This window comes from Canis lupus, chromosome 31 (assembly GCF_011100685.1).
Source record: "Canis lupus familiaris isolate Mischka breed German Shepherd chromosome 31, alternate assembly UU_Cfam_GSD_1.0, whole genome shotgun sequence".
Classification (NCBI taxonomy): domain Eukaryota; kingdom Metazoa; phylum Chordata; class Mammalia; order Carnivora; family Canidae; genus Canis; species Canis lupus.
Window position 1 is genome coordinate 26,721,306 of NC_049252.1, and position 25,985 is coordinate 26,747,290.

Here is a 25,985-nt window from a genome sequence, read left to right on the forward strand (position 1 = left end):
GTGAGCTCAGGCATTTGTCACACGCACACAAAAGAGGCTAATGATGTGTTTTATAGGAAAGGGAGTTTCCCATCACAGAGGTCACACATATTTATTTCAGTTTCTCCCTACCCAGATGGCCATGGTGTGTCCATTGCTGTCAAAGAGCAGGTAACACACAGTACACATACCATTAAATACGTGCGTGTGTGTGTGTGTGTGTGTAGAAAACGGAAGGGAAGGCAAAGACCAGAATGTCTGCATTATTACTTCTAGATCTTGTAAGGGTACGTATCATCTGCTTTGTTCTTTACCTAAATTTTCTAAAAATTTTTGCAATGAATAAGCAATACATTTATTATAAACCTATGAAATATACATATTCAAAGAAGCCACTGAAAAAGAATCCCTGTCCTCCCAAGGCCAAAGAACTGTCTGCCACTTATTATACATATGATCACAAAGGAATCCAAAGCTGCTCTGGGAGAAAAATGGAGGTATACTTGGAATGCTTTCCTCTCTTGCACTTTCTCAATTTCCATGTGTGCCATGGAAGATGCCTCCAGCCCCCACTGCTCTTCTCAAGGAAACGACCCCAAGTACTTTCATATCGTGCAGATCAGAAATAACCCCAAGTACTTTCATACCTTGCAGATCAGCTCCAGGGTGTCCCGGGCAGTGTCGCCTGGCCGGACGACTGTCAGGGCTGGCTGATTATTTGGCAGACAGAACCAGGACGGAGTGAAATACTCATGGACCCAAATGTCGCAATCAGGATTGTGCTGGTGGACGCTGGGCAAGACCATTTCTTTTTCCCTCTACGGTAAGAAATAAAGTTAGCCGGGCAACAATAGTCAGGCTTTGCCATCTTAGATTCCTTGGATTGTACATGGGGATTAATTATTTCCATGAAAATGGCCCAGAGCAGAAGTGGTGGCACTGGTTAAGGAGAGAGGGGAATGTTCAGAGACAGGAAGAAACCACTGGGGAAAGAGCTTTAATGGGGAGGAGAGATTTCTTAGATACAAAGCAGACCGTATACCTGGTCCACGGCATCCATAGGTGGGCACTGTGTGAGCGGGTACCAAAATTTGGAAGAAAGAAAGAAACGGGTCATCCATTCAGCTCAGCATTCTTGCTAGGATTTCTTCCACAAACCCATCTTAAGTTAGATAGAGTAGGGCATTCCTACAGCAAGAATGTCTACTGGGTGAGACAATGAGGCCTCAAGGAAACTTCTAAAGAAAAGACGCTCTAGCACTACATATTTACAGGTAGCATCATTTTTGTGCTTGCATTTGACGTCCAGGACAGCTCCAGGAGGGAGACAGTACCGTTCCCCAGCTGAGGTTAGGAGACCCTCAGGCATGGGCTTTGTGGCCTTCTAAGGCTGTTGCCATACTCCACCCTCTCCACTACTCTACCTGAGGGCCAGAGAGCAGCATCAAGTTTGTAAGGAAATGGGAGAAGACGTGTCTTACATACACATTCAGCAGCTGGATTAATCTAAGCGAGCTAAGCTAAAGCACCCAGTAGCAATGAAACAGGAGCCCAATCTCTTTGAAAGAAGCAAACAAAGAATGATGTTAGATTTCAGCAATGAAGCAAGAATACTGATGGGCAAGTTGTACTAAGACAAGACTTGATTAGTGGTTCATAACCAGGCCACTGATCATTAAATACATATCTATAGGTTACCAACAACAAGGCTCGTATTCACAAATTACGAGAAGAAACAAATTTCCAAACAGAGGTTGAGAGGTAGCCATGTAACAACTTCCATTCATAAAAAGAATGGATCCCAGCATGGGTGAAATATTTTTGTAAAGGTACTAAGCTAAATTCAGTTGACAAGACAGTTTCAGCTCTGGCTTTGAAGGATATCACCTTTGCAGATAAATTGAACCCCTAGGAAGGAATCGGCAAAGAGCAGTCAACTTGGCTGAATCCCATTAACTAAAACTGGAATCTTCCTACTGCTCCCATGCATGACATTTTTTCTTCTTTTTAGGATTTTTTTTTTTTTTTTTGTATATGTGCTGCCAAAGCGAGCACTTTAGGATTTTTATTTATTTGACAGAGTGCAAGCACAGGGGAGGGGCAGAGGGAGAAGGAAAAGCAGACTCCCCACTGAGCAAGGAGCCACATGGGGCTCGATCCCAGGACCCTCCCAGGACCCAGGGATCATGACTCAAGTGGAAGGCAGTCGCTTAACCAACTGAGCCACCCAGGCGCCCTCCTCATGTACCATGTTAAACAAGTGTCCCTTAGCACTGGATCAACCCAGGCTTTGCATTGAACCAGCTCTTTGAGATCAAGGCATTCTAGCCAGCCAAGAAGTGGAATAAGGAATGATCTCGGAGAAACAGAAAAACAAAAGGGACACAAAAATCCAAAGGAAAAAACAAATGCAGGTTCCAGGATCTGTGTGCCTGGAGAAGATATCCTAACATTAAAAGTGAACTAATAATAGCATGCAAGATGAGTTACCTCACTTCAGAAATGGCTTCATTAACATCAGAAACTATGCTTGGATGGCACATAGATACAGTGATTTAATTACACCAGATCTCATCAGAGAGAGTTTTTCAAAGAGAGGGCGGTGGATGGGTATTTCCAAGGACAGCTGCCTTGGCACCCACGATGACATAATCCAGGAGTAGTCTGAGTATGAAAGTGAGAAAAGGCCTGCCCCTGGCCACCCTTTTCTCTTCCCTATCTAGTGGCCAGAACTCCCCATCACACCCTGGTTTCAGAGGCTGAACTCCCATCTAGAATGCGGGGCTGTGTTACTGCTGACCCTCCATCGCCTGGTTGCATGGCAACCAAGAGCTGAACTCCCTGTCATATTGATTCCGAGTCCGAGAACCAGAGGATCATTCCAAGGTCACATTATCAACATCAGAACCCCCTGAACAAAGAGGTTGCTGGTATCACTACACGAGGGTCTTTAAAACTAGGGATGTCCATTTATTTAGAGTCTGAAAAAAAGTGGCCCAGGGAGAAAAAAAAAAAATCAATATTCTTTATGGGCTTTCAATCAGAGCAGTTTGACAACCCCTTTTAAATCCAAGCACAAGGTTGGAACAAGTCTGTGAATCTTTAATTGAATACTTGTCTTCAGGAGGCAAATGCAATTTTTTTTTTTTTTAAGAATATACTATCGGAACAGTTCTTTGAAATTAAAGGGAACAAAACAGCATGTGTGGGCAGAGAGGGAGGGTAATAAGAATTCACCTCTTGGGGATGAAAATTGGATATAAAAGGAATTGGCAATGGCATAAAACACTAGCTCCCCAGAACCCAAATTTCGTCTTAAATTCTACATGGAAAATCACACATCCAAAGGATAAGTGCTGAAAATGTTATGTCAGCAGGAGCATGTTCTTACTGCTACCAAGTCTTAAACAGAAAATGCTTTTCCATCTTTTACTGACCTGTTACATAACTTTGAAGATCTGAGCATTTCAGTATCTTAACGGAGGCCACATAATTTTAGGATCCCAAGAAACCATGGAATTGTGTGATGTCGATACATTTGTGGTACTTTTAGAAAAGGAATGTGTTTATTTTTACCTTGCCATCTGGAACAGTGTCATCAAATATTCCCTCTAAAGATTTCTTTACAGCGTCGGATCCCTCACCGAACACCTGCACATACAAAAAGTATCATCTTAAAAAGGACCTTGGGCAAGAGGGCAAACAAAGTATGGGAGGGAGACGGAAAAAGAATATGGCTCTTAGAAAACATTCCAGAAGTTTCCAGATACTCCTATCTCAGATCTCTAAATAGGGAACATAATTCATGGTAGTAGACCATGTAAAACACGTTCCTCTAACTGGATCACATCCCTTATCTTTGACAACTGAAATAAATAAATAAATAAATAAATAAATAAATAAATAAATAAACAAACAAACAAACAAACAAACAAGCAAATTAAGTAAGTAAGTAAGTAAGTAAGCTGGCTTTTAGATCTGGATAATTCATTTAGATGTAAAGACAACAGCTTAAAAAAGCAATGAACTAGGTTTGTTCACACTGAAGTGTTTCTGCAATTCCCTCATATACACGATCAAATATTTATCAGTAATTAATTTTTCATACTCTGTTGGGTAGAACTTGAGAACATACATTTATAGTACTTTGTACACCACCACAGAAAAGGTGTTTTTTTTTTTTTAATTTAAAAAACAGAAGTTCGTTTCTTGAAATTAAATGAATTCTGCGAAGTAGTCAAAATCTAAACATGTAGACAGGAGAACCGCTATATAAATTGGCTTCAAACCAATCACGTACTGTCAGGATAAGACACATGATTAAGAAAAAGCCTTTCTCCAGATGCAAATGAGATCAATAGAAACATACAATTTTTATCCATTTCAAAGTACAGAATTAACAAGTAAATTACTGTTGGTATGCTTATGGCTAAGCAGTTATTTTTTTTTAAACCCTTGCTTTAAGAGAGAATAATAAGAATTGTTTATAAGATATTGCACAGGTAAAACATCCCCTTGGACTCAGTTACCTCAAGCATCCACTTCAACAGCAATAGGACTATAACATAACCTGATGCCGATAAAGCAGAACCACATGAATCAAGGCGTTGGATGGAAAGTAAGTTCAAGCCAAGTTGCCAACTGCAAATCCTGGCATATATTTTAGTGATGGTCTGAGTCATTTGTCATCACAGGAGGATTCACACAAAACACCACCACCACCTCCCAAAAGGAGTGGGGGGGTATCTGGACTGTGAATGTCCTTGTTTCGTGGCAAGAGCCTCCATGTCTCTTGTATGATTTTTTTTTTTAATGAAATAACGACTTTCCTCGAAACTGTTTGTTCTTTAAAATTACACAGAAGCAAAACCCCTGGTAGCCATCTTGATGTTCCACCTTCTCCAAGGACCATGGAATAAACCATGTGATTGCTCAATCCCGGCCCACTTATTATTTGCTCATCTGGTTTCCTGCAAATTCCATCAAGGATGTAGGTAACCCACATTTAAATAGTGAGCATGATGTCAGTTAAGAACACAGGACATCAGTTTTCAGGATTAATGTCTCCTTTAAATTCCAGTTCTTAAACTAATGGCTGGAATTGTGAGAACTAATAATGAGGGATCTTTTTTATCAAGTTGGTCAACTGGCTTCAGTAAGGGCACAGAGTGAAGAGGTCAGATTGGCGATCCTAGCCACAACTGCTAAGATGCTCAATGCCTCACTTTGCAGCCACCATGATGTATGACTCCAATATTCTCCTTCTCCTGAAAAGACCAATACCTATGTTCCTTCAGTCCCTAAAGCCTGTATGAGCACTCCTGGAGCCACTTGCTTTCACAAAGCCATTGGAGGAGGATAGATAATGACAATGGAGAGAGGTTTCTAGAAGTGATTCCAGCAGGATGGCAGGCTATTCTAGAAGGGGTAAAAGCAACAAGGCCACATCATATGGTGACCAGAGGCAAACCCCCTACTACTCTTGGTGGTGCCATTAACAATGTTAACTGGAACCGAGAGGAACAGAGATCCTCTTCAGGCCCCAGCGTCGGGGTAGAAGGGCGTCATGGCAGTGGTCAGGGCACTGGGATTCCTGGTTTCTCATACTGGAAGGCAGAGGAATGGCCCATTTAATGTCAATCCCAAAAAGTAAAGGGCAAAGCAACAATCCAATTTCTCTGGAGGCTGCCTTTGATCCGGTGCCAGAAGCAGCTTCAAGAACTCTGTGCTCAGGTGCCCACTTGGCTTCATCAACAAGCCCCACTTTTTCCCTGAAGACTCAGGATGAATTGTGCACTTTCAGTAGGTCTATAATTAACCCGGGTTTGGAAAGCATGCAGGTGGGAGACTGGAGCATGGTGTTAGACTAATAGCAGAGCTCAAAGTTGGGAGTTTACATGATCTATTAAAAGCATCTAGTACAACCAACTTCTTTGTGTCAACTCGCTGATTTGAAATAACACCCAGTATCAATAAAGGAACACACACATGCTCACACATCCCTACAGTGAGCTGGCCAGGGAAGCGATCTGTGCTTGCTCTTTCATCCTCCCTGGAAGCTACCTGATTGATGCTGGGGCGTCCCTGCTTCTTTTTGGAGGTAGTGTCCAGACCCCAAAGAGAAGAAAACCTGCTCCTTCGCTTGCTTGCAGATCTGGACATGGCCTGAGTACGACGTCTCACTCCAGTTTCACCAGTACGCGCAGCCACCTAAGGACAGCAAGTCACAACAGCAATGAAAGATATGCATCAGGACCACTCACCTGTTCCTCAGAGTCCCCACTAAGTCATGCCTCCAGGGAGCATCTCTCTACGTGCTAGATGGGATGCTGCCCCATTCATGAACTCATTAATAAAGCCAATTAGATCTCCAAATTAACAGAAATTTTTTAAAAAGCCAACACTCAGCCCACTGCCAAAGCATTTAATCTATGGCTCATATACATGGGTACTCTGAGGGCCCTTTGTGGATTTAAAATATAATCGGAAGGCTGGCAAACTCATTCTAGAAAAATGATGCCTGAGCGTTGGCCAAAAACAGTGAAAACAATACATGTTGGTTCCTGTGATTCCCTGTGAAAAATCTAAATTTACCAATTCTTCCACTAATTTTCTCAGGATTACACAATTTCCTTCTTAGGGAAGTGACAGTGGTCTTCCAATATCATTCTCCCTCTACCTCAGTCAGAGCAACACCCCATGTAGCTGGGCACATGGCTTCCCAAAGTTGACTTATTTTCCTTTGTGGCAGGACATGGGCTTGTGGCTAAGTTCTGGTCAAAGGGAGATAAGCAGAAGGGCTATGTGCAATCTCTAGGCATCATCCTCAAGAGGGGGAGGATTTCCACTATCCTTCACTTCCCTCCTTCTCGACCAAGGAGAAGCTAACTCGTCTAGGACATTCAGATAGAACTCTTTCCAAGGATGGCAGGACAATTAGATGGAAGGGAGCTGGATGTGTGAAAATGGTGAAGCCACCTTAGTAATCTTAGATGTCCTGTTTAGGTAAAGGTGGTGGTGGCGGGGGGGGGGGGGGGGGGCGGGGGGGTTCTGTTTTGTGGAAAGAAAGAAAGAAAGAAAGAAAGAAAGAAAGAGAAAGAAAGAAAGAAAGGAAGGAAGGAAGGAAGGAAGGAAGGAAGGAAGGAAGGAAGGAAGGAAGGAAGGAAGGAAGGAAGAGGGAGGGAGGGAGGGAGGGAGGAAAAAGAAAAGAAGGAAGGAGAAAGGAACGGAAAGGAAAGGAAGAAAGAAAAAGAAAAGCTAAACTCTGTTGAGGTTTTCACAAGATGCCAAAAACCCAAATATTTCTGAGCGCATCACCCCACATTTAAATCTGCCTCCGGGATAACGGCTCAAGTCAAGGCTGCATTTCAGTGAGTCCTTCCCAGGCAACATTCATGCTTGAAGTGTTATCCTATAGGTTATAAGTAAAGTCCCAGGAACTTAAGGGAACTTTTGCCAGGAGGTCTCACTAGGCCACCTACAGGCTCTCCTTTCAAATAAGGGAGTGCCAGGAGGTATAGCAAGTCAGACTTGAAATGAAACCTCTCCACCCATTCTTTGTTGCTAGAGATGAGTTTTGGAACCTACTTGTCATAGATTCCCACTCGGGCCACTCCCAGTGTGATGGCTGCCAACTGGCAGCAGTTAAGGTGGTGAAAACACCTTTGGGTAACATCAGTAGGGGGGTCCCCCTGCCATCAGCACGTGGGTAGAAGGCACACCTCCCTGGGGTTTGCAACACTGACAGGGTAAGTACCCCTGAAGCTCTATGAGTAGACTAAAAACAGGAATCCAAACAGCTTCCCCTACCAGGGGGAAGGTTTTGGTCCCAAATGAAAACAGGAAGATGAGGGAGAAGTCTTCTATTTTCCCAGCTTGGTGGCAAATAAGAAAACCCAGATCCGGGCATATAGAAATGCCTTATCCAAGACCTCATTCCAGAAAGAGCTCTAATCTAGGATTATGCTCAAGGCATTGAGGGCAACAAAAATCAGAAACCAAAAGGCCTCTCTCTGCCTATGTCTCTACCTCTCTCTCTCTCTCTCTGTGTCTCTCATGAATAAATAAAATCTTTAAAGAAAAAAAAAAAAAAAAAACGGACACCTGGGTGGTCAGCAGTTGAGCACCTGCCTTTGGCCCAGGGCTTGATCTTAGAGACCCAGGATCAAGTCCCACATCAGGCCCCCTGGATGGAGCCCACTTCTCTCTCTGCCTGTGTCTCTGCCTCTCTCTCTCCGTGTGTCATGAATAAATAAATAAAATCTTAAAAAAAAAGAATAGGTGCTGACGAGCGTATACGCCCACGTGACTATTTCCATACTGGTTAAGCTTATCGCCACAAAATGAGGCTAAGAACCACTAAATAAATGGTGTTAAAGTTAAAAATCTAGAGGGAAAAAGAATGCCCATTTGGTCTCATATTTATAGATCTACTTATAAATAGGTAAAACCACCTGTAGATACATATCCACATACACACAAGCAGCCAAATGTAAATACATGGTGATTGTCCCCTATCCTGTTTATATATACATATACATATAAATATATATATGTGTGTGTGTGTGTGTACTAATACTTTGTTTACTTCTTTTGTAGTACACATCAATACCCAGACTTACCATGTCTATTTAATTGCTTTTTATTATGCATCTCCTTGCACAAGAATATAATCTCCAACAGGAAAAGAACTCTGGGTTGTTTGCTGCTAACCCTGATCACAAGGAGAACTGGACGGATGCCAGGCCTCACATTTATTTGGTGACTGAATGAATAAAATAAATCAACCAATATCAGAGAGCAAAAGCAGCGATCCTACATATGTGGTTACGACAGTAACTCTTGATTGTCCCAGAAGAGAAACTTCTACAACCATAAATATTCTCAGTTACCCGCTGACCAGTTGGTTTAGTCTGTTTAACAAATGGGCACTTCACTGAGGGTTCTCACAGTAACTATTCGAAACTGTCGGGGGCCTTGTAAATGGCTAAAGGAAGTGCGACCCCCAACACAATAATAACTCAAAATAAGCAAAGGGATTTAGGGAAGAAGAAAAAAAAAAAAGCTGGCAAAGTAACTAGGAGACAAGAGCTCAAGAGTTTCTCAATGATCTTTGCCCAGACAATGCCTCCCTTTGTGGCCGGAACCTGATTACTCTATCATTCTGCTCATCTGTGCAAACAACAACGATGATAACCTTCTTTCAAAGAGTACAGCGGGAACCCTTCAGTTAATTACTGCAAATCACTGAGCATTATGGGAAGCCCTCCCAGTGAATGGGACTTAAATTGTAGCCCAAATCTCCCCGCCCCCAGCCCGCCTGCCCTCACACCTCCTCCTCCCATGCCCCCAACTTAAAAGAAGAAGAAGAAAAAAAAAGTCTGGACAAAGGCTAAATTGAAGCCTGTTTCAATTGCAAGGGAAAAAAAAATCCCTGGGGTCAAATGACAAGGAGAGGAGGAAAAAATAAGTATCCAATAAATCAGACTGGAAAATTCCCTGCCTGGGATCTCCTGCAGAGACTGGAGCAACCAACAGGAGCAGATACCTACCCAGCTTGCCTAATTTTGTTCTGTCTGAAGTGACACCCCTCATGGAAAAGAGAAGCTTGCAAGGATACAGAGACATGTGGACACCCAAAGTCACACTGCAGAGGCAGCAGGGTGTGGAGGAGAGGGGGCCACCAAAGGAAAAGAGAGCTACACTTAAGGAATTAAATATTCTTTAAAATCACTGACCAAAAAGCCTAAGTTACTAACCCTCCCATGGCCATCTTCAGCGGGCCAGATTTTAACTGCCTGCCCATCAAAAAACAAAACAAAACAAAACAAAACAAAACAAAAACAAAAACGGTACAGAAATCAAGGGAATTAGGAAATTAGGCAGTCTGAAGATAAATTATGGGAGGGTAACAATACAGTAACTGACTTGTTCCAGAGAAGTTAGCTCCAATGGCTTTAAAGAAAACAAGGCAAAGAAGTTCTAGGTAGACAGCAAAATTATTTCCTCCAAAAATCTATCAAGCCCAGTAAAAATAAAAAGGAATTTGGATGCTTGGGTTTAAAATTAATAGTGAATCTGCATCACTGGCATCAGTAGCACCCTTCACACAAATGCCACCTCGATCCATGACATTCTTGCAATGCAAGAATTATTATCCCAATAATTTTTTTTTTCAGAAGAGGTGAACTGGGATTTGGTCAACTGGTGTCTGGGTCTCAGAGAAACAGTCCTAGACTCTCAAACTGAGAACCATTTTCAAGGCTTATTCATCACAGTGCATTGACCCATCACTAAAAAAAAGGGGGGGGGGTACTTAATAGCTATATGGAGAGGTGGTAGCCAGGGAGACCAAGAAAGATCAAGAGCTGAGCTGTAATTAGCAGAACAAATCAGGATGCCAGTTTTAATAACTCCAGAAATTGGTTTAAGACTTCTTTAAAAATGTAAATCTACCCCTAATTATCTGAATGATGACGCTAATCTATTTATAAAGAATACAAACGCCTTTGACTGAATTACAGCTCTGAATTCAATTGAAGGGTACAGCTGACATGGCAAGCCAAGAGCAGCACAGCTAAGGTTTTCCAAAGCAGTTTCTGGAACCTGAGCCTTCACATTTAATTCCGCAGCAAATGTGCTAAGGTGCAGTACATTTTAAGTGGGTGTTGACTTGGATGGGCTGAAACCATGTTACTCGCACAGCAATTTTTGAGAAGAAAGGAGCCAAAAGTACATAAAGCTGTTCGCAATTTAGCAAGTACATAAAATTACAGATTGCAAACACACAACACGACGATACAATCTGCTGCTCCGGAGGTCAGATGAAAATTCTCTTTCCCAAGCAAATGTGTATGCTGGGCTGGAAACTCATGGAAGATCTTTACCTTCCTCGAATTCATCAGAGATTCAGGACTATACATAACTGATTTCTAGAATTATAATGTTTAAAAATAAAGTGAAAAGGAAGATCTCCAAAGAGATCTATGTTCAATATATGGTGTACACATTTTTGCATGTGTGCACGTGAGAGAGAGAGAGAAAGAGAGAGAGAATGCATTTATGGATGAGAGAGCTCTCCACTAACATCTCTACGAGGTTAATATAAAAAAAGCTGCATTCGGATTAAAACCAGGACAGTGCTGAAAGATGACATGAGTTATCAACAAACACTACATGCAGAGATCTCTTAAGATGATACCTTTCGTAGTTTCTTTGCACAATAATTTAGGGCCCATCAGGAGAAGCTTAAGTCATAAATTTCAGGACAGATTCAAATGAAGATCTGTACCCACTTCAGAGGGAGGACATGTCAGAAACCCACACATAGCAGAAAACTAGAAAAACACTTCAGAGACTCCTGTTGAGTCCTGCTCAGGATTAATAGTCAAGATAAATACTTCTTAAACACACCTCAGCTTCTACTCACCAGAGCATGAAAGGATGACACAGAAAAGATCCCAAGACGGCCCATTGCCACTTTTGTTGGTCGGCTTGCGAAAGCAAGTAGCCTTTTGGGGTTTGGCAGTTCCCCACCTTGGAGGCTGGCTAAGTAACAGCGGTAACGAAATAGGTCCATTTGGAACTGTTCAAGATTCTGCTCCCAAACAAAAATCTACAGTGGTGAAAAGGTGAGTAAAAGGGAAAACAAATGTTAACAACTTCATCCCACACAAACATTACAAATCTGTTCTCAAGATATTGATTAGAATCCTAAGGGATAACAATAGGTACCCCAAGTTTCTTAGGGCACAGAAGCTTAAGTCTGTTTTCGTAGCTTACGCGTTACTTCGCAAAGATCTACAGTCATAAATTCAGTCTGGCAAACAGAAAGTAGTATATGTTAGTTGCTTTGGGTCCTCCTGATACAGATGTCATGTTCGTGGGCATTTCAGTCCATCAGCAACAAGTTCTGGGGCAGAAAACCAAGGAAGTAAAATATGTAGGATTTCTACCACTGGAGGGAGGACTCTAGGACTTACCAGGAGAGGACTTTCCATAGAAAGACAAAGACAAAAAGAAAAGTGAGGGGAATTAAAGATCACAGGCAAAGAGACTAGGAGCTTTTGGGAAGAGGTGGGAGGCAGACAGTACAGAGTGGGAAAAAGAAAACACCAGAAGGTGAAGACTGAGGCTCTGGAATAGAATTCCAACCACAGAGTATATCCAAGATATGTCCTCGTTTTTCAAAGCTGCAAAGTAATACCTACTTCCTAAGACTGAAGTGATACTTAAATGAGATCATGCAAGAAGTAAGATGTGGTACAGGGCCTGGTATTCCGTGAAGGCTCAGCGATGTTAATGATGATATGGACAGCGACTATCAGCTCACACCTACCTTTTGCTTTCACTTAAAATGTAGTGTTGGTGTATGCACATTTTTAGCACTATTCGCAATGGCCAAAAAGTGGAAATGGCCCAAATGTTCATCAATGGACAAATGGATCATCATACCATGGTGTGTTCATTCAATGGAATAATGGCCATAAAGGGGAGTGAAGTACTGATACACACCACAATGTGGATCAATCCCAAAACGTGACGCAAAGGGAAAGAATTCAGACACAAAAGGTCATACGTTACGTAATTGCACTTACATAAAACATCCAAAATTGGTGAATCCATCGAGGCCGAATGCCAGGATTGGAAGGGAGCAATTTAACAGATACGGGGTCTCCCTTTGGGGTGGAGGATGATGTTTGGGAACTGGATAGGGAACTCATTGCTCAATATTATGAGTTCACACAATGCTGCTGAACTGCAGGCTTTGCAATGGTTCATTTTATGCTACGTGAATTTCGCCTCCGTGACAATAAACACAGTGTCAGGGAACAGAAGGCAAGAACCATGGGAAACCACATGCTGGCCCAAGCCATCAACTGTTCAATGATTTAAATTCACTTACTCGCATAATTATGTCCTAAACGTTAAGACAACGTTTCAAAGCATGACTAGATAGCTATGGGTGACTTTGAAACAAGAGAATCGAAGGCAAACACGTCCTCGGTCACCTCGCGAAATCTTTCCTTATACTTAGGCTCACTGACTGCAACCACATACGCATTTTTAAGAAGAGACTCTACCTTTTCTAAATTTACTGAGGTCAGGAATGCATCCCTGCCACAGCCGAGCTCCGCATCAACGAGAGAAGGTGCGGAAGGCAAATTGCAGACTTGGCAATTTCACGGATGCCCTAGAATATGCCACCGGTGGGAGTGGGAAGGCTCCTCTATTAGATTTCTGTCTCTCATTCAATGTAATATTTGTGCCCTTCTGCTCCTAACAATCGGCTGTGAACGATGGGAGAGGAAAACTGACAGTCACAATAAAGAATTCAGCAGCCTGGATGACAGGCTGACAACGACAGAACCACATAACCGACGATGCTCTGTGATTCCAAGGAGCGGAGGAACTCAGCACCTAACGATCCCGCCCAGGTCTAAGCGCAGAAGAACGATTACCTGATCTAATATAGTTTTCTTCTTCTTTGAATCGGTGACTGAAGACAGCTGCATCTCGCCCATTTTCTTCATCTTTTCGTCCATATCAATCTTCTGTTCCAGTTTTTTGATTTCGGACTTCAGGAGCCGGAGCGTGTCTTCCTTGTGGTGGTGTCTCGCGACGGCAGCTGCGCAAGCAGAATGGATGGCGGTGATCCAGTTCTCCAGCTCCGTCTGGCTGGTGGTCTGTAAGGGGGGGCAGGGGGGTGCGAGAAGAAACAGCCGACTCTTAAGTGATCAGCAGTGAACCAGTGCATCTCCAGAGAAGCAGTAGCCGGGAGTCAAGGTGACAGGTGTGTATAGCCTGTGGGTCAGGCTAACAACCTTCCTGACCTCCTCGTGCAGAGAAATTTTTTCTTTAAAGATTTTATGCATTTATTCAGGAGATACACAGAGAGAGAGGCAGAGACACAGGCAGAGGGAGAAGCAGGCTCCTCGCAGGGAGCACGATGCAGGACTGGATCCCAGGACCCCGGGATCGGGACATGAGCCCAAAGGCAGACGCTCAACCATGAGCCACCCAGGTGCCCCTTGCAGAGAAATTTACATAAATTGGTCTTAGGTCAGACACCACATCCACCAACCCCCGGCCTCCAAGAGCTGTCTGGAATGAAGTCTCCTGTGTCTGCTCCCTCAGGGTATGAACTGAACTCAACTTGTGACGGAATGGATGTTTGTGTCTCCCCCAAATTCAAATGTCGCAATCCTAACCCCTGGTGTGATGGTCTTAGTGGATGAGGCCTTTGGGAAGGTGATGAGGCCGTGAGGGTGGAGCCTTCATGCTGGAGATTAGTGCTCCTAGAAGAAGAGGCCAGAGACCTAACTAGTCCCCTTCTGCCAAGTGAGGACACAGCGAGGAGCCACAGTTTATGAATCAGGGGGGCAGGCCTGCCCAGAACTCAACCATGCTGCCACTCTGAACTGAGACTTCCAGCCTCCAGAATGTGAGAAATAAAGGTCTATCCTTTATAAGCCACCCATCTATTTATTTATTTATGCATTTATATTAATAGCAGTCCAAATGAAGACACTTGTATATGTGATTATCCTATACAGAGAGCTTAGTTTCTAGTTTTGAGGGTTGCTCTGAAACAAAGGTCAGTTTTCAGAGAAGGCTCGTCAGTTCCAAGGTAAGAATGAGGCCAAACTACGTTACCAGCCAAGGAAGACGTAACAGCCCCGCCCCCGGTGAACTGCTGCGACCCAAATCCAGAGGATCTATGCCAGAGTCAAGCAGCAATGACACAATTCTGGTTGTGGAAGAAACTCAAGGCAGCCAGGCCCAGTATTATGTTCAGGGACACATGGGAGTATCGAGGAAGTGGGGTCACCCAGCAGTGGGGAATAGCCAGGCCATTTTAAAGACAATGGCCACCCCTACCTAGCAACAGAAAAGCAACCTCAAGGTGACTCAAGGTGCTCCGAAAGGCTAAAGTCAGAGAGTGTGTTTGGGGGAGGCAGCTCATTTGCAGTAACACACCATTACTAATACTTTAGGAACTCTAGTCAATGAGTATTTATAAGTGAGGACATGCTAGAATTTTCCGGGTATTCCCTTAAGCCCGGAGAGGTTTGATAAACACTCAGAAATTAGCTCACTGAAGAAAAAAAGGTCTATTCAGCCACTGTAGTACTGAAGTTAACAGCCAACATCATTTTCATGCACAAAACACTGATTTTTTTTTTTTTCTCTCTCGGATGCATCTTCTTAGTTTCCAAACTCATTTGAGTGATGGTCTGTGAATAATATTCCAATAACTGGTCCCAATCCGCCTGGTCCTCTGCACCCTGGCAACCAAGACCACCCCAGGTGTCCACATGATTTCTGCAGTTTGGAATCTCACAAAGGAAACTGCCACATGGTGTCAGCCAACAGAGCCCGGACACATTGGGCAAATCTAAACAATCTGGCAGTTGTTACCTTTACAGCAAACTATGTGCCTGTGTCTTTATAAAGGCCTCATTAAGCTAGAGAAGCAGCAGCAATGAGATCATTTTGTGAAAACTGAAGGGGAGAAGAGGAGATAGTGACACTGGAAATCCAAGGTAAATACTTGTAGGGATGCCCAGGTCTGTATAGGAGGCTCACCTTTAACGCTTAACTTCGCTTCAAATTGCTAATACGTGTCTCCTCTTAGAGAGTCACGATCTCACTTTTATCTTTAAATATCACGTTCAAGCAATTGGAAGAAAATACAGCCTTGGGTCCTCCCACACGTGATAAATGCATCAGGCTTGCTCCTGCCTAGTACAGGGTACAGCGTGGTTTTGTTGCTTTTGTGTGTGTGTGTGTGTGTGTGTGTGTTTTTAAAAGATTTTATTTATTTATTTGAGAGAGAAAGACAATGAGAGAGAAAGAGAGATCACGAGCAGGAGGGGAGGGCAAAGGGAGAAGCAGACTCCTGGATGAGTTGGGAGCCCAATGCAGGACTCGATCCCAGGACCCCAAGATCAGGACCTGAGCCGAAGGCAGAATATTAACTGACTGAGCTACCCAAGCACCCGCCCTGGGGTACAGTGTTTGACCTTGGAGTCTCTTGGTGCTTCAGTATCAGTGGGTATTTTACTAAGTGGAGTTATTTTTCCTCTATCTATCTATCTATCTATCTATCTATCTATCTATCTATCTATCTATCTATCTATCGAGGGAGAGAGGGAGGGAGTGAGCGAGGAAGGGATGAATTAATTCAGACGGAAAAGCAATCTAGCAAGGATTCTTTTCTAAAAGAAAAGATTCCAGGGGACACCTGGGTGGCTCACTTAGTTGAACTTCTGCCTTGGCTCAGGAGATGATCCCAGAACCTCAGGATTGAGTTGGGCATCAGGCTCCCTGCTCAGCAGGGAGTCTGTTCCCTTCTCCCTCTTCCTCTTCCCCTCCCCCTGCTCTCTCTCTCTCTCTCTCTCTCCCCCAAATAAATAAATAGAATCTTTAAAAAAATAAAAACTTCCAGGAAGAAAATACCAAGTAATGGTGAAGATATGAAGCAATCAGAATTCCCATGCACTGGTGGCTGCTGGCTGGAGAATAAAGTGGTATCTGTGCTTTCAAACACTGCTTGACACTACTTTAAAAAAGCTGAATACATGCACGCCCTGTGACCCCCCAAAATGCACTCCTGGGTATATCCTCAACAAAAATGCAGTCATATGCTCACCAAAACACATACACCAGAATGTTTACAGCAGCACAATTTGCAACGGGCAAAACTGGAAACCATCTAAACACCTGTCAACAACAGAATGGATAAATAACGTGTGGTATCGTCACACAATGAAATACCACACAGCAAGGAGAATGGATGCTGCAACGTGAATCAATCACACACGTTAACAGTGAGGACAAGCAGCCAGACCTACAAGAATATAGACTAAGATCCTACTTGCATACAGTACAAACCCAGGCAACACAAATAAACACACTGTGAGAAGTCAGAAGAGGAGCTCTTTGGTGGAAGTGGAGGAGAGGGGAGCAGCTGGAAGGAACCACGAGCAGGGTCCCTGGGGTGCTGACTATGTTCAGCTCCTTGGTCTGGGTGCTGGCTACATGCACGTATGATGTGGGCGTACAAGCTTTTTGAAACACCATCAAAATGTATACTTTCCTGTGTAAATGTTATGCTTTAAAAAACAAACCTTCTAAGATACAGCACCCCAAATTTCCATATCATTTTTCTGTGACTCTCCTAAAAATAATATACTTCAGACTCCGTTTTTTCCTTAAAAGGTGTCCCTAGAAGATTGCAATGGACATTCCAAACAGCATGACCCTTTCACAGGGCCACGTCTCTGAAGTGTGCAGTGGCAGGCAGCATCTGAGAAACAGCTGCTTCCCTGGGCTGAAACATGCTTTTCCTTTGTAGGTGCAGCTCAGTGGAAATAAGGAGCTTTTAGACTTTAGGGGAGCTGGTGTTTCCACCTATTTCAAAAGGACACTGTTGGGAGCGTCTCAGATGGAATCCACGCAGAGGTGGCACATGCCACTGAGGAGGAGAGGGTAGGTATGTCTCCTGTAAAGACACCTGGCAGGTCGATACCTAGTGTGAGGTCAGCATCCATTCCCCCGTGGCTTCTCCTGCCACCCCCACCTCAGTCAGAACCCCCTGCTCCCAGGTCCCTCCTGCCCCAAGGCATGGGGTAAAGAAAGGAAATCCCTACACGCCTGATATCAGATCTGAGGAATTAATGGTAAGATCTTAAACTTCCTGATACGGGCTCTGCTAATTTAAGTTAGGAATTTAAAATTTTAAATAAAAATGTTCATCTAGAAGGGGCCCAGGTGCATTGTATGAATGGAGAGACCAAAGCCCAGAAAAAGGCAGGGATAACACAGCACTTTAGTATAAACCTGGATCTTTACCAATCCTGTGCTTAAAATCATTTTGTTAAATACGCCATGCTGCTCCTGAACCCCTAGTCCTCATCAATTACCCCAAGGCCTGGGCCCCTGTGGTGTCATTCCTGTTGTACATGGACTCTTTTGTGCTCTCCCCAGGGACACAGGAGGATGGAACTTTCCTGCTCCCGTTAAAGTTAGGTGTGGCCATGTCACTTGGCTTTGGCCAATGAATTTGGAGAGAAGTGACATGCGTCATCACAAAACAAAAGCCTAATTCACGCCCATTCCTGTCCCTTTGCTTACAGTCGTGGAAAATGTGTCAAGATGAACCTTCTGTCAGTCTGGGTCCCCGAGTGTCTGGGACAAACACAGCTTCACAGCCAATGCCCATCAGACATGTGGCAGGAATGAAAAGGTATCTTAAGCCATGGAGATATGAGGGCTGCTCCTTCCTACAGGGCAATCTCACCACCCTGTAAGAATCCTATTTCAATGCTTTTAAAAGCGTCGATATAACACACTTTCAATCTCCAAGAAAAACCATAATCTGACAGGTTCTACACAATGACAGCCTTTTCCTCTCTTTACTTATTGAAAGCGGGGTCCCTTCTTCCTTCCACCTTTGAGGGTCTCTGTCAAATTCAGAGAATACCCTCCATTCTGATGCCAGAGAATTTATGTTTACAACCCAGTTAAGAAGTGGAAAGAAAGCACCTGGCTGGCTCAGTTGGTGGAGCATGCAATTTTTGACCCTGAGGTTGTAAGTTTGAGCCTCATGTGGGGGCAAGATAACTTAAAAAAAAAAAAAAAAAAAAGTAGAAAGAAAGACTGATACTAGTCCATGAAGTTAAACATTCTTTGGAAGATGTACATTTAATTTTGGCAGAGCAGCTATCCTGAAATTTATTTATTTAAAGAAAGAAAGATGGGGGTTGCCAGAGGTTAGGGGAAGACAGCAATGAGAGTTAGTGTTCAGAATTTCAGGTTTGCAAGATGAAGATTCCTGGAGATGGACTGTGGTGATGCTACTGAACCGGGCACTTACAAATAGTTAAAATGGTATGTCATGTGTACTTTACTACAATTAAAATTTAAAAAAATAAATAAAAGCACCAAGCCCCACAACCTAGAGAGAGATAGAAAAGTCTGATTACAGGCTTGATGAAAAATTTATCCATCAGTCATTTTAACCATTAAGCATGCCTCAAGCTTCTAAGCTTTGCTGGAGCCTGTTGGTGGCTGAAGGCAGTTCCATTAGAGGGAACTTTTGCTCCTGCTGTCCTGTCTCAACAACACAGCGGTCTCTGCCTTTCTCTATCATTAGGCCAAATCTATTTCTAAGAAGCACAATTCACTAAATGAGCTTTTTGAAAGGACTTGTCCGTTCCCGGTGGCATACCCAAAGCTATGTGTCGATGAGAGGGTGGGCCAAGTCTACCCTGACTGCTGTCAACAGTGAGTTAAGTAGAAAAACTCTTAATAGTTCATGGCAGTTTACAGGCTTAACAATTCAGAGCTGGTCACAGCAGACCACTAACTTGATAGAATGTCTCCCAGCGTGGACTCTCCAGGATTTAAATTCTGACATGCTAGAAAAAGCTTTTCAGAGCCACTACCTTTGCATTACCGTCTTGAACCAGGCGAGTTTAATTAGGGACATGAGGTCTACTAAAGGGCTCTCTGTCAGAATCCAGTGGTCAAAAGGACAGGAAGGAGACACGACGACTCCCTCCACCCAAATGGTCATGACTTCCACACTAATCTGCTTCCATTAAACAAACAGCAGCAGACAGGTATCAAGACTGAATTTTGTGGTTCTTCCTTTTGCCTTCTGGAGATGCTATAAATACTGTATAAAGTTCAGTGAAGGGAATAAGCAAAGTTCTTGCCAACAGAGGAATATAATCAGCAAAAAATGCATTTTGCATAAGAGCCCCTTTGAGTGCAGAGTTAAGATGAAGCTCGGGGCTTCATTATGTATTTAAATAGATCTATGTTCAATTATCCAACTGAATGGAGGATACTCAGTGATTTCAGATAATCAATGGTTTACGTGAGTGGCAGGAAAAGGGAAATTCATTTTAAACGAGAGAAATACTAGGGAATATATGCCAGATCTAGGAAACTAAAATTTCAGATAATTTGAGTTTATAGAAGCACAAGAATAATTATAAAGTAGATTGAACTTTTTTCCATTTAAAAAGAACAATAAAAAAAAGGGAAAAAAGTTTTATGTTTTTAAGAGATTAGTTGGAAATGAAGTTCCTGTGTGAATTCTGAAAGTCTTTTTTTCCCTTGTTTTTTTAAATTTTATTTATACAAGGTTTAAGTAAGCTGTCATTTAAAAAAAATTTTAAGTAATAAAAATCTCTACACCAAATGTGGGACTCAAACTCATAACCCCAGGATCAAGAATCACATGGTCTATCAACTGAGCCAGCCAGCTGTCCCAGTAAACTATCATTTTTAATAACCGTAATGAAAACTTACTATGGGTCTCTTCTCATTTGCTGGAAAAAGTCATACAACTGGGCACCGCTCCCTCCAACACCTCCCTACCTCCCTCACACACCCAAGGTAAATTCTTTGAAGAAGAGAGGCTCCGGATTCTAGGAAGACAGGAACAAAAGAAGGAATCATTTGCTGCAAACAGAGGAATAAATGGAAGCCTGCCCAGTAAATGGCAATGGCAGGATTCATCTCTGGCAAAGCTGAGTAGCCCCACAGAAAAGACCAACAAATATTGTCAAATGGACACCCTCAACAAAAAGGTCTTACCATCTGTTCATGCTGTAAAAAACCCCAGTAGATGGCATGAACAATATCCAAGCACTTTTTTGGTATCTCACATTTAAATATGATCAGATAATCAAGGGAATCAAGGGCCACCACACATTTGATGAAAGCCTCTAGCATGAAAGGCAGAGACCAGAGCACACAGAAGAAAATGCATCACGAAGAAAGAGAATGCCTGAAGCACAAAAGTCTCCTGAAAACCCAGTAACATCCTCAGAGACAGAGGCACAAAAGGATCTAAAGCTATAAACAATAAACAAATGCACAGGTTACAATGAAAAAGGTACAATGAGAGAGAAAAGAGGGAAGAAGGAAAAGGGATAGAAGGAGAGAGGGAGGAAAGAAAGGAGAGAGAGAGAGAAATAGAAAGGGAGGGAGGAAGGGACAGGGAAAAAGAGAGGGAATGAAAGGTAGAAAGAGGAGGAGGGAGAGAGAGAAAGGAAAAGCTTTTAGGAATTAAAAAATAGCTAAAATTAAAATCTCAACAGAAGGCAAATCACTTTGAGAAATCAGAACCCTGGTTATAGAAAATTATTCTACAGCTTCAAAAGAGAAAATAAAGCACACACAAGATAATCAGAAATGAGAATGGCATCAGAACATAAGTGAACAAAGGGGAAATAATTTGAAACCAAAATTCCAAATTACTCAAGGATTAAAGTAAAAGGTAGAATGAAGACATTTTCAAATATGAACGACTTTATAGGAAGTCATTACATGTTTGTCTGTTTGCTTGTTTGTTTTCATGAATATGAAAGAGAAAAAAGGAAGACTTGCAATCCAAGAATCTAACTAGGGTAATGAAGGGAAAGCCTGTTAAAGTGAAGTAACTGTTATGCCTGAGGCCTAGAGAGCAGATTGGAGCAGAAAGATAAAGGGCCAGGAAAGGCAGTCTCAGAGAACAAAATAGTACTAAATGACTAGGTGATAAATTGGAGATTTAGAAAATACTGCTACTAAGTAAGCATAAAAATAAGTAAATGGAGCAGAAAAAAGAGGCAGGCATTAACTGCAGGAAAAAAACAAAAAGTTGTTCAAGAAGGAAATAAAATGATACGCTATTTAGCCCAGCAGTTAATATTATTTATATGGTCATAGCAGTATAGAACATCCTAACAGTGTAATAGAGACTATTGATTTAATCTTAAATGTTCATATAACTATATAGGAATGTAAGAAAAGGAGAATTCATATATAATACAACTAAATAAATATCTACCATCACAGAAAAGTCAGTAGTTAATATCTAAACTCAATTGAGAAATACTGTATGTTAATGAAAAGTGAGGGTAAATACAAGAAAAAAAAAACCCAACCAAACAAAAAAACTTGCTAAAACAGTTGAGCACAGTTGTTCTGGGGGACCAAGGATGGAGGAAGAGGCACAGGAAGAATGAGAAGAGAACTTCACTTAAAGTCTTTTAAGGTTAATTGAATTCTTTAAAACTATGTGCTCACACTGACTTTGTACAAATTTAAAAAAATGTAAAATGAAAATTGAATACTGTTAGTAACATATTATTTGTAAATACATAATAATATACAGGTCATATGCTAAAATCTAGCTTAGCCACTATTATATCTCTGCACTATACTTTTAACATATGTACGGAGATCTCTTAATACACTAATGATAGGTCATGTGTTGTAAATGATTACTAGCCCTGTGTATTCATTTTGTACTTCAATATCTATACGTTCCATCCACATTCTCCTAAGAGCTAAGCAAATGGGGCCCCATATTTGAAAAGACCCCTTCTGGTTCCAGAAAAAGGACAGGGTCCAGAAAGAACACTCCCTTTCCCTCCAGTACACTTCCTCTCCTTCATGGAGCTCTCTGACCCTATATCCCATATGTGGTATCAATAAGATATGCTGAGGAGCTCCTGGACATGAGCCTATGCCTAGAGGTGGTTCCCACTAGCCTAGCCGGTATTTCTTTCACTAGATTGCATGAGGTGAGCCACCAGAATGGTGTTTATAAAGTCGATCTAGGGTGAGTCAAATTTTTTACACAGATAAAAAAATTTTGCCTGGGGCTTCCTACATCTTAGGAGTTCACCCTTCTTGACAACTAATCCATGCCAAAACCAAAGATAAGTATTTCCAAAGTGGCTGGCTAGAGGCAGGAAGATGATCCATGATGGTGGGAAAACAGGACTTCGCCACAGACTAAGGCAACATTGAAACCAACAGAGAGAACAAAGACCAAACATCCAGTTTGTCTTAATTGCAGAGAGTATGAAGTTAAGAGGGAAGATTAAATTAGGATCCAAGAAGATTTTGACAAGTTCATTAGAAGGACAGAAACCACAAACATAAAATTTCAAAGAAGTAAATTTCACTTCTGTATTTTGTGTTCTTCAAACTTCTATTAAAATAAGATGGAAGAGATCTTGTAAGAGTTAATGCTGTGGGTCTGATAAACCACAAGCTTAGTATGAGTCAATAGTTTGGTGTGGTTCCTAATAAATTAAGGAATTGACACTAGCATTGTGAAAAAAAAAAATTAGAAGAGCAGGAACCATACTGTAGGCAGGCTGCACAGGACTAACTTCATGGGGGACAGGGTGCTGGGTTCCAGAACTATTTATCAGGAGGAACATCAAGGAGAAGAACTGAATTGTAGGGAGAATGGCTCAGAAACCTTAAATAGGGAAGCCTAAACAGGATACATGGCAGGAAGCTGATCAGAGCTGTTTTCAAGCATTTAAAAGGTTTTAAGAAAGAAGACTTGCTTTAGACTCAGAAAACATATGGGAACAAAGGGATATGACCAAAGTCACCAGGAAGAATGTAACACAACAAAAAACTTGATAAATCCTGGAGCTAACCAGCAAAAGCAGATGGTTGAGGAGCTGGAAGCTTCCCAGGGAGGGAGGTGGTTATGCAGTGAGAAGGCTGACCAGCTGTCAGGGGTTTTGCAGAGATAGTGCCCACCATGAGAGCAAGGATAGGACTTTAATCTACTCAAGTCCAAGACACTAAATCTCCTCTGGAGTCTCTTCTTCCAAGTTCACTTGATGCCTCCTTGTGAAAGATGAGTTCCAGATTTTTCCCTCATCTGGCTGCCCCAGTTCAGGGCATGTGTACCAATGACCTTCATCAGGTCCACAAAGAACCAGATGTGGTGCTTCAAGATAACTGTCCAGAGCCTAAGAGCCTCATAAAACTCAAAGCCTTAGCCTCTTCACAGAGAAACCACACTCAACTTCTGTAAAGATACTTATTTAAGAGGAGTACAGGGGGCTAGTCACTTTTTCTTTATAATTAAAATGAGAACTGTAACATTTAATGAGCATTTGCTAACTATACGACATCTGACTTAGATAATTACATCTAATCCCTAATTCATCATAATGGTGTAAATACTATTCTTTTCCCACTAGTGTCTTTTTAATATGCATGCTATATACCCTCATACAAGTGACAAAATGATAAGAAAACTTACTATGGAAAGGCAGTGACCTCCTTAGAGATATTTTCTACACTTCTTTTTTTTTTTTCTTTTAAAGATTTTATTTATTTATTCATGAGAGAGACAGAGAGAGAGGCAGAGACACAGGCAGAGACACAGGCAGAGGGAGGAGAAGCAGGCTCCATGCAAGGAGCCCGATGTGGGACTCAATCCCGGGAATCCGGGATCAGGCCCTGAGCCAAAGGCAGACGCTCAACAGCTGAGCCACCCAGGAATCCCTTCTACACTTCTTTAGATGTAGCATTGCATATGATGTTCTTTCCAATCAGGAATCATCTTACCATAAAACACTAAGCTTTTTGGAATCATATGTAACATCAACCAGTAGTGGACAATGGAAGGCCCAATATGAAATTGTACTTTGTAGGTGGTAGGTGCTGGTTCTGACTTTTAGTTGGAGGGAAGGGCTCTCTAAAATAGTTTAGATGCAGGAGGCATTGCCTCCCTTTGCAGACAGCATAGCACTTCTTCTACATGAGTTGCTCTAATATTCATTCCCATTCCCAACCCCATCCTGCACACAAAACCCCTTTTCTGCTTTTGCTGGTAACATGAATCTCCTTACCATGGGCAAACCTGAATAACAGCACAAATCAGCAGCATACAGGCTCTGTAAAGTGTGCCACTGACTTGAGCCCTAGGGCTGGAATAGCCTACAAATTACTTCCATACTCAGGGTTGATCTCCCTTGCATTAACCTCACTCCTTACACACACAGGTTTCTTTCAAACTTAGCCCCTCTAGAGTCATGTGAATTACAATAAGTAGAAGGTAGAAAATGCCCTCATGGATCCCAAACAGCAGAAATTTCATCTGAAAAGGTTCATGTTGTGCTCTATCCCATGTAAGTAGCATACAGATTTCACCAAAACAAGAGGATGCAGAGGTTTTCATGAATAAGGTCCTATGCTGCCACAAAGAATTTTATTCAATTCTGACCTATTGGATATTTAGATTGTACCAGCAATTTTATGGCCAGGAAGGTCCTTTCAAAAAGAATTCACATCAGCAGTGTGGAAGTAAAAAGGAGAGTATTCTGAAACTGATCAGATTATCTAAACTGTGTACTGAGGCAAGAACGGCCAAAATACTGAAATATTCCCAATGAGTGGCTTAATTCTAAGAAAGTGATTAGTGCCTTTTGGCTGTGGTCAGTGATTCCTGCCCATGTTCCTCTTAGGGTAAATAGTAAAAGAAATGGGATAAATAGTATACTTAGACGATAAGACTCTACAGAAAGAGAGACTTGGTTTGAATCCAGCCAACACTCAGTAACTGTGTTACTTGGTGTATAATTCTTAGCCTTTATAAAACCTCGAGCTTCACCAAATAGGGGGCATAGTCCACATTAATTGGTTAAAATATGGATATACAATCTAACTCACTGATTGCCCTACAAATTAAACTTATGATTTCACTTATATGTGGAACTGAAGAAACAAAACAAATGAGCAATCAAAAACAAAAACAGACCCGTAAATACTGAGAACAAACCAGTGGTTGCCAGAGGGGAGGAAAGTAGGGGGATGGGCAAAATAGGTGAAGGGGATTAAGAGGTATAAACTTCCAGTTATAAAATAAGTAAGTCATGGATATGAAAAGTACAACATAGGGAATACAGTCAATAACACTGTAATAATGTTGTAGGGTGACAGGTGGTAACTACACTTACAGAGGCACTATGTTGTACACCTAAAACTAATAAAACATGCTGTATCAACTATACTTAAAAATTTTTTCTAAAGAATTATATGTGACTCACATTGTAAAACACTTTCAAGATGGTGTCATACAATAAGGGCTTGGTAAACGATAGTTGCTGATATCATATAGTATTATTATTGTTACTGTTAGCGTAGTTAGGCATTCCCTCATACACAAGACATCCAAATAATTA

At 42.0% G+C, this 25,985-nt stretch overlaps 1 protein-coding gene across 5 annotated transcripts in view; it reads right to left on the reverse strand.

Annotated features, from left to right (window-relative positions):
- The window catches only part of TIAM1 (TIAM Rac1 associated GEF 1), a 380,928-nt gene that overhangs the window by 80,085 nt on the left and 274,858 nt on the right, over positions 1–25,985 (reverse strand). For all 5 annotated transcript variants that reach the window (XM_038581329.1, XM_038581328.1, XM_038581330.1 and 2 more), the window contains 5 exons: positions 13,440–13,664; positions 11,408–11,593; positions 6,043–6,189; positions 3,556–3,630; positions 627–797 (listed from right to left, as the gene is read on the reverse strand). In XM_038581329.1, the coding sequence (XP_038437257.1) occupies positions 627–797; positions 3,556–3,630; positions 6,043–6,189; positions 11,408–11,593; positions 13,440–13,664 (804 nt within the window). The remainder of the gene's footprint in view (positions 1–626; positions 798–3,555; positions 3,631–6,042; positions 6,190–11,407; positions 11,594–13,439; positions 13,665–25,985) is intronic.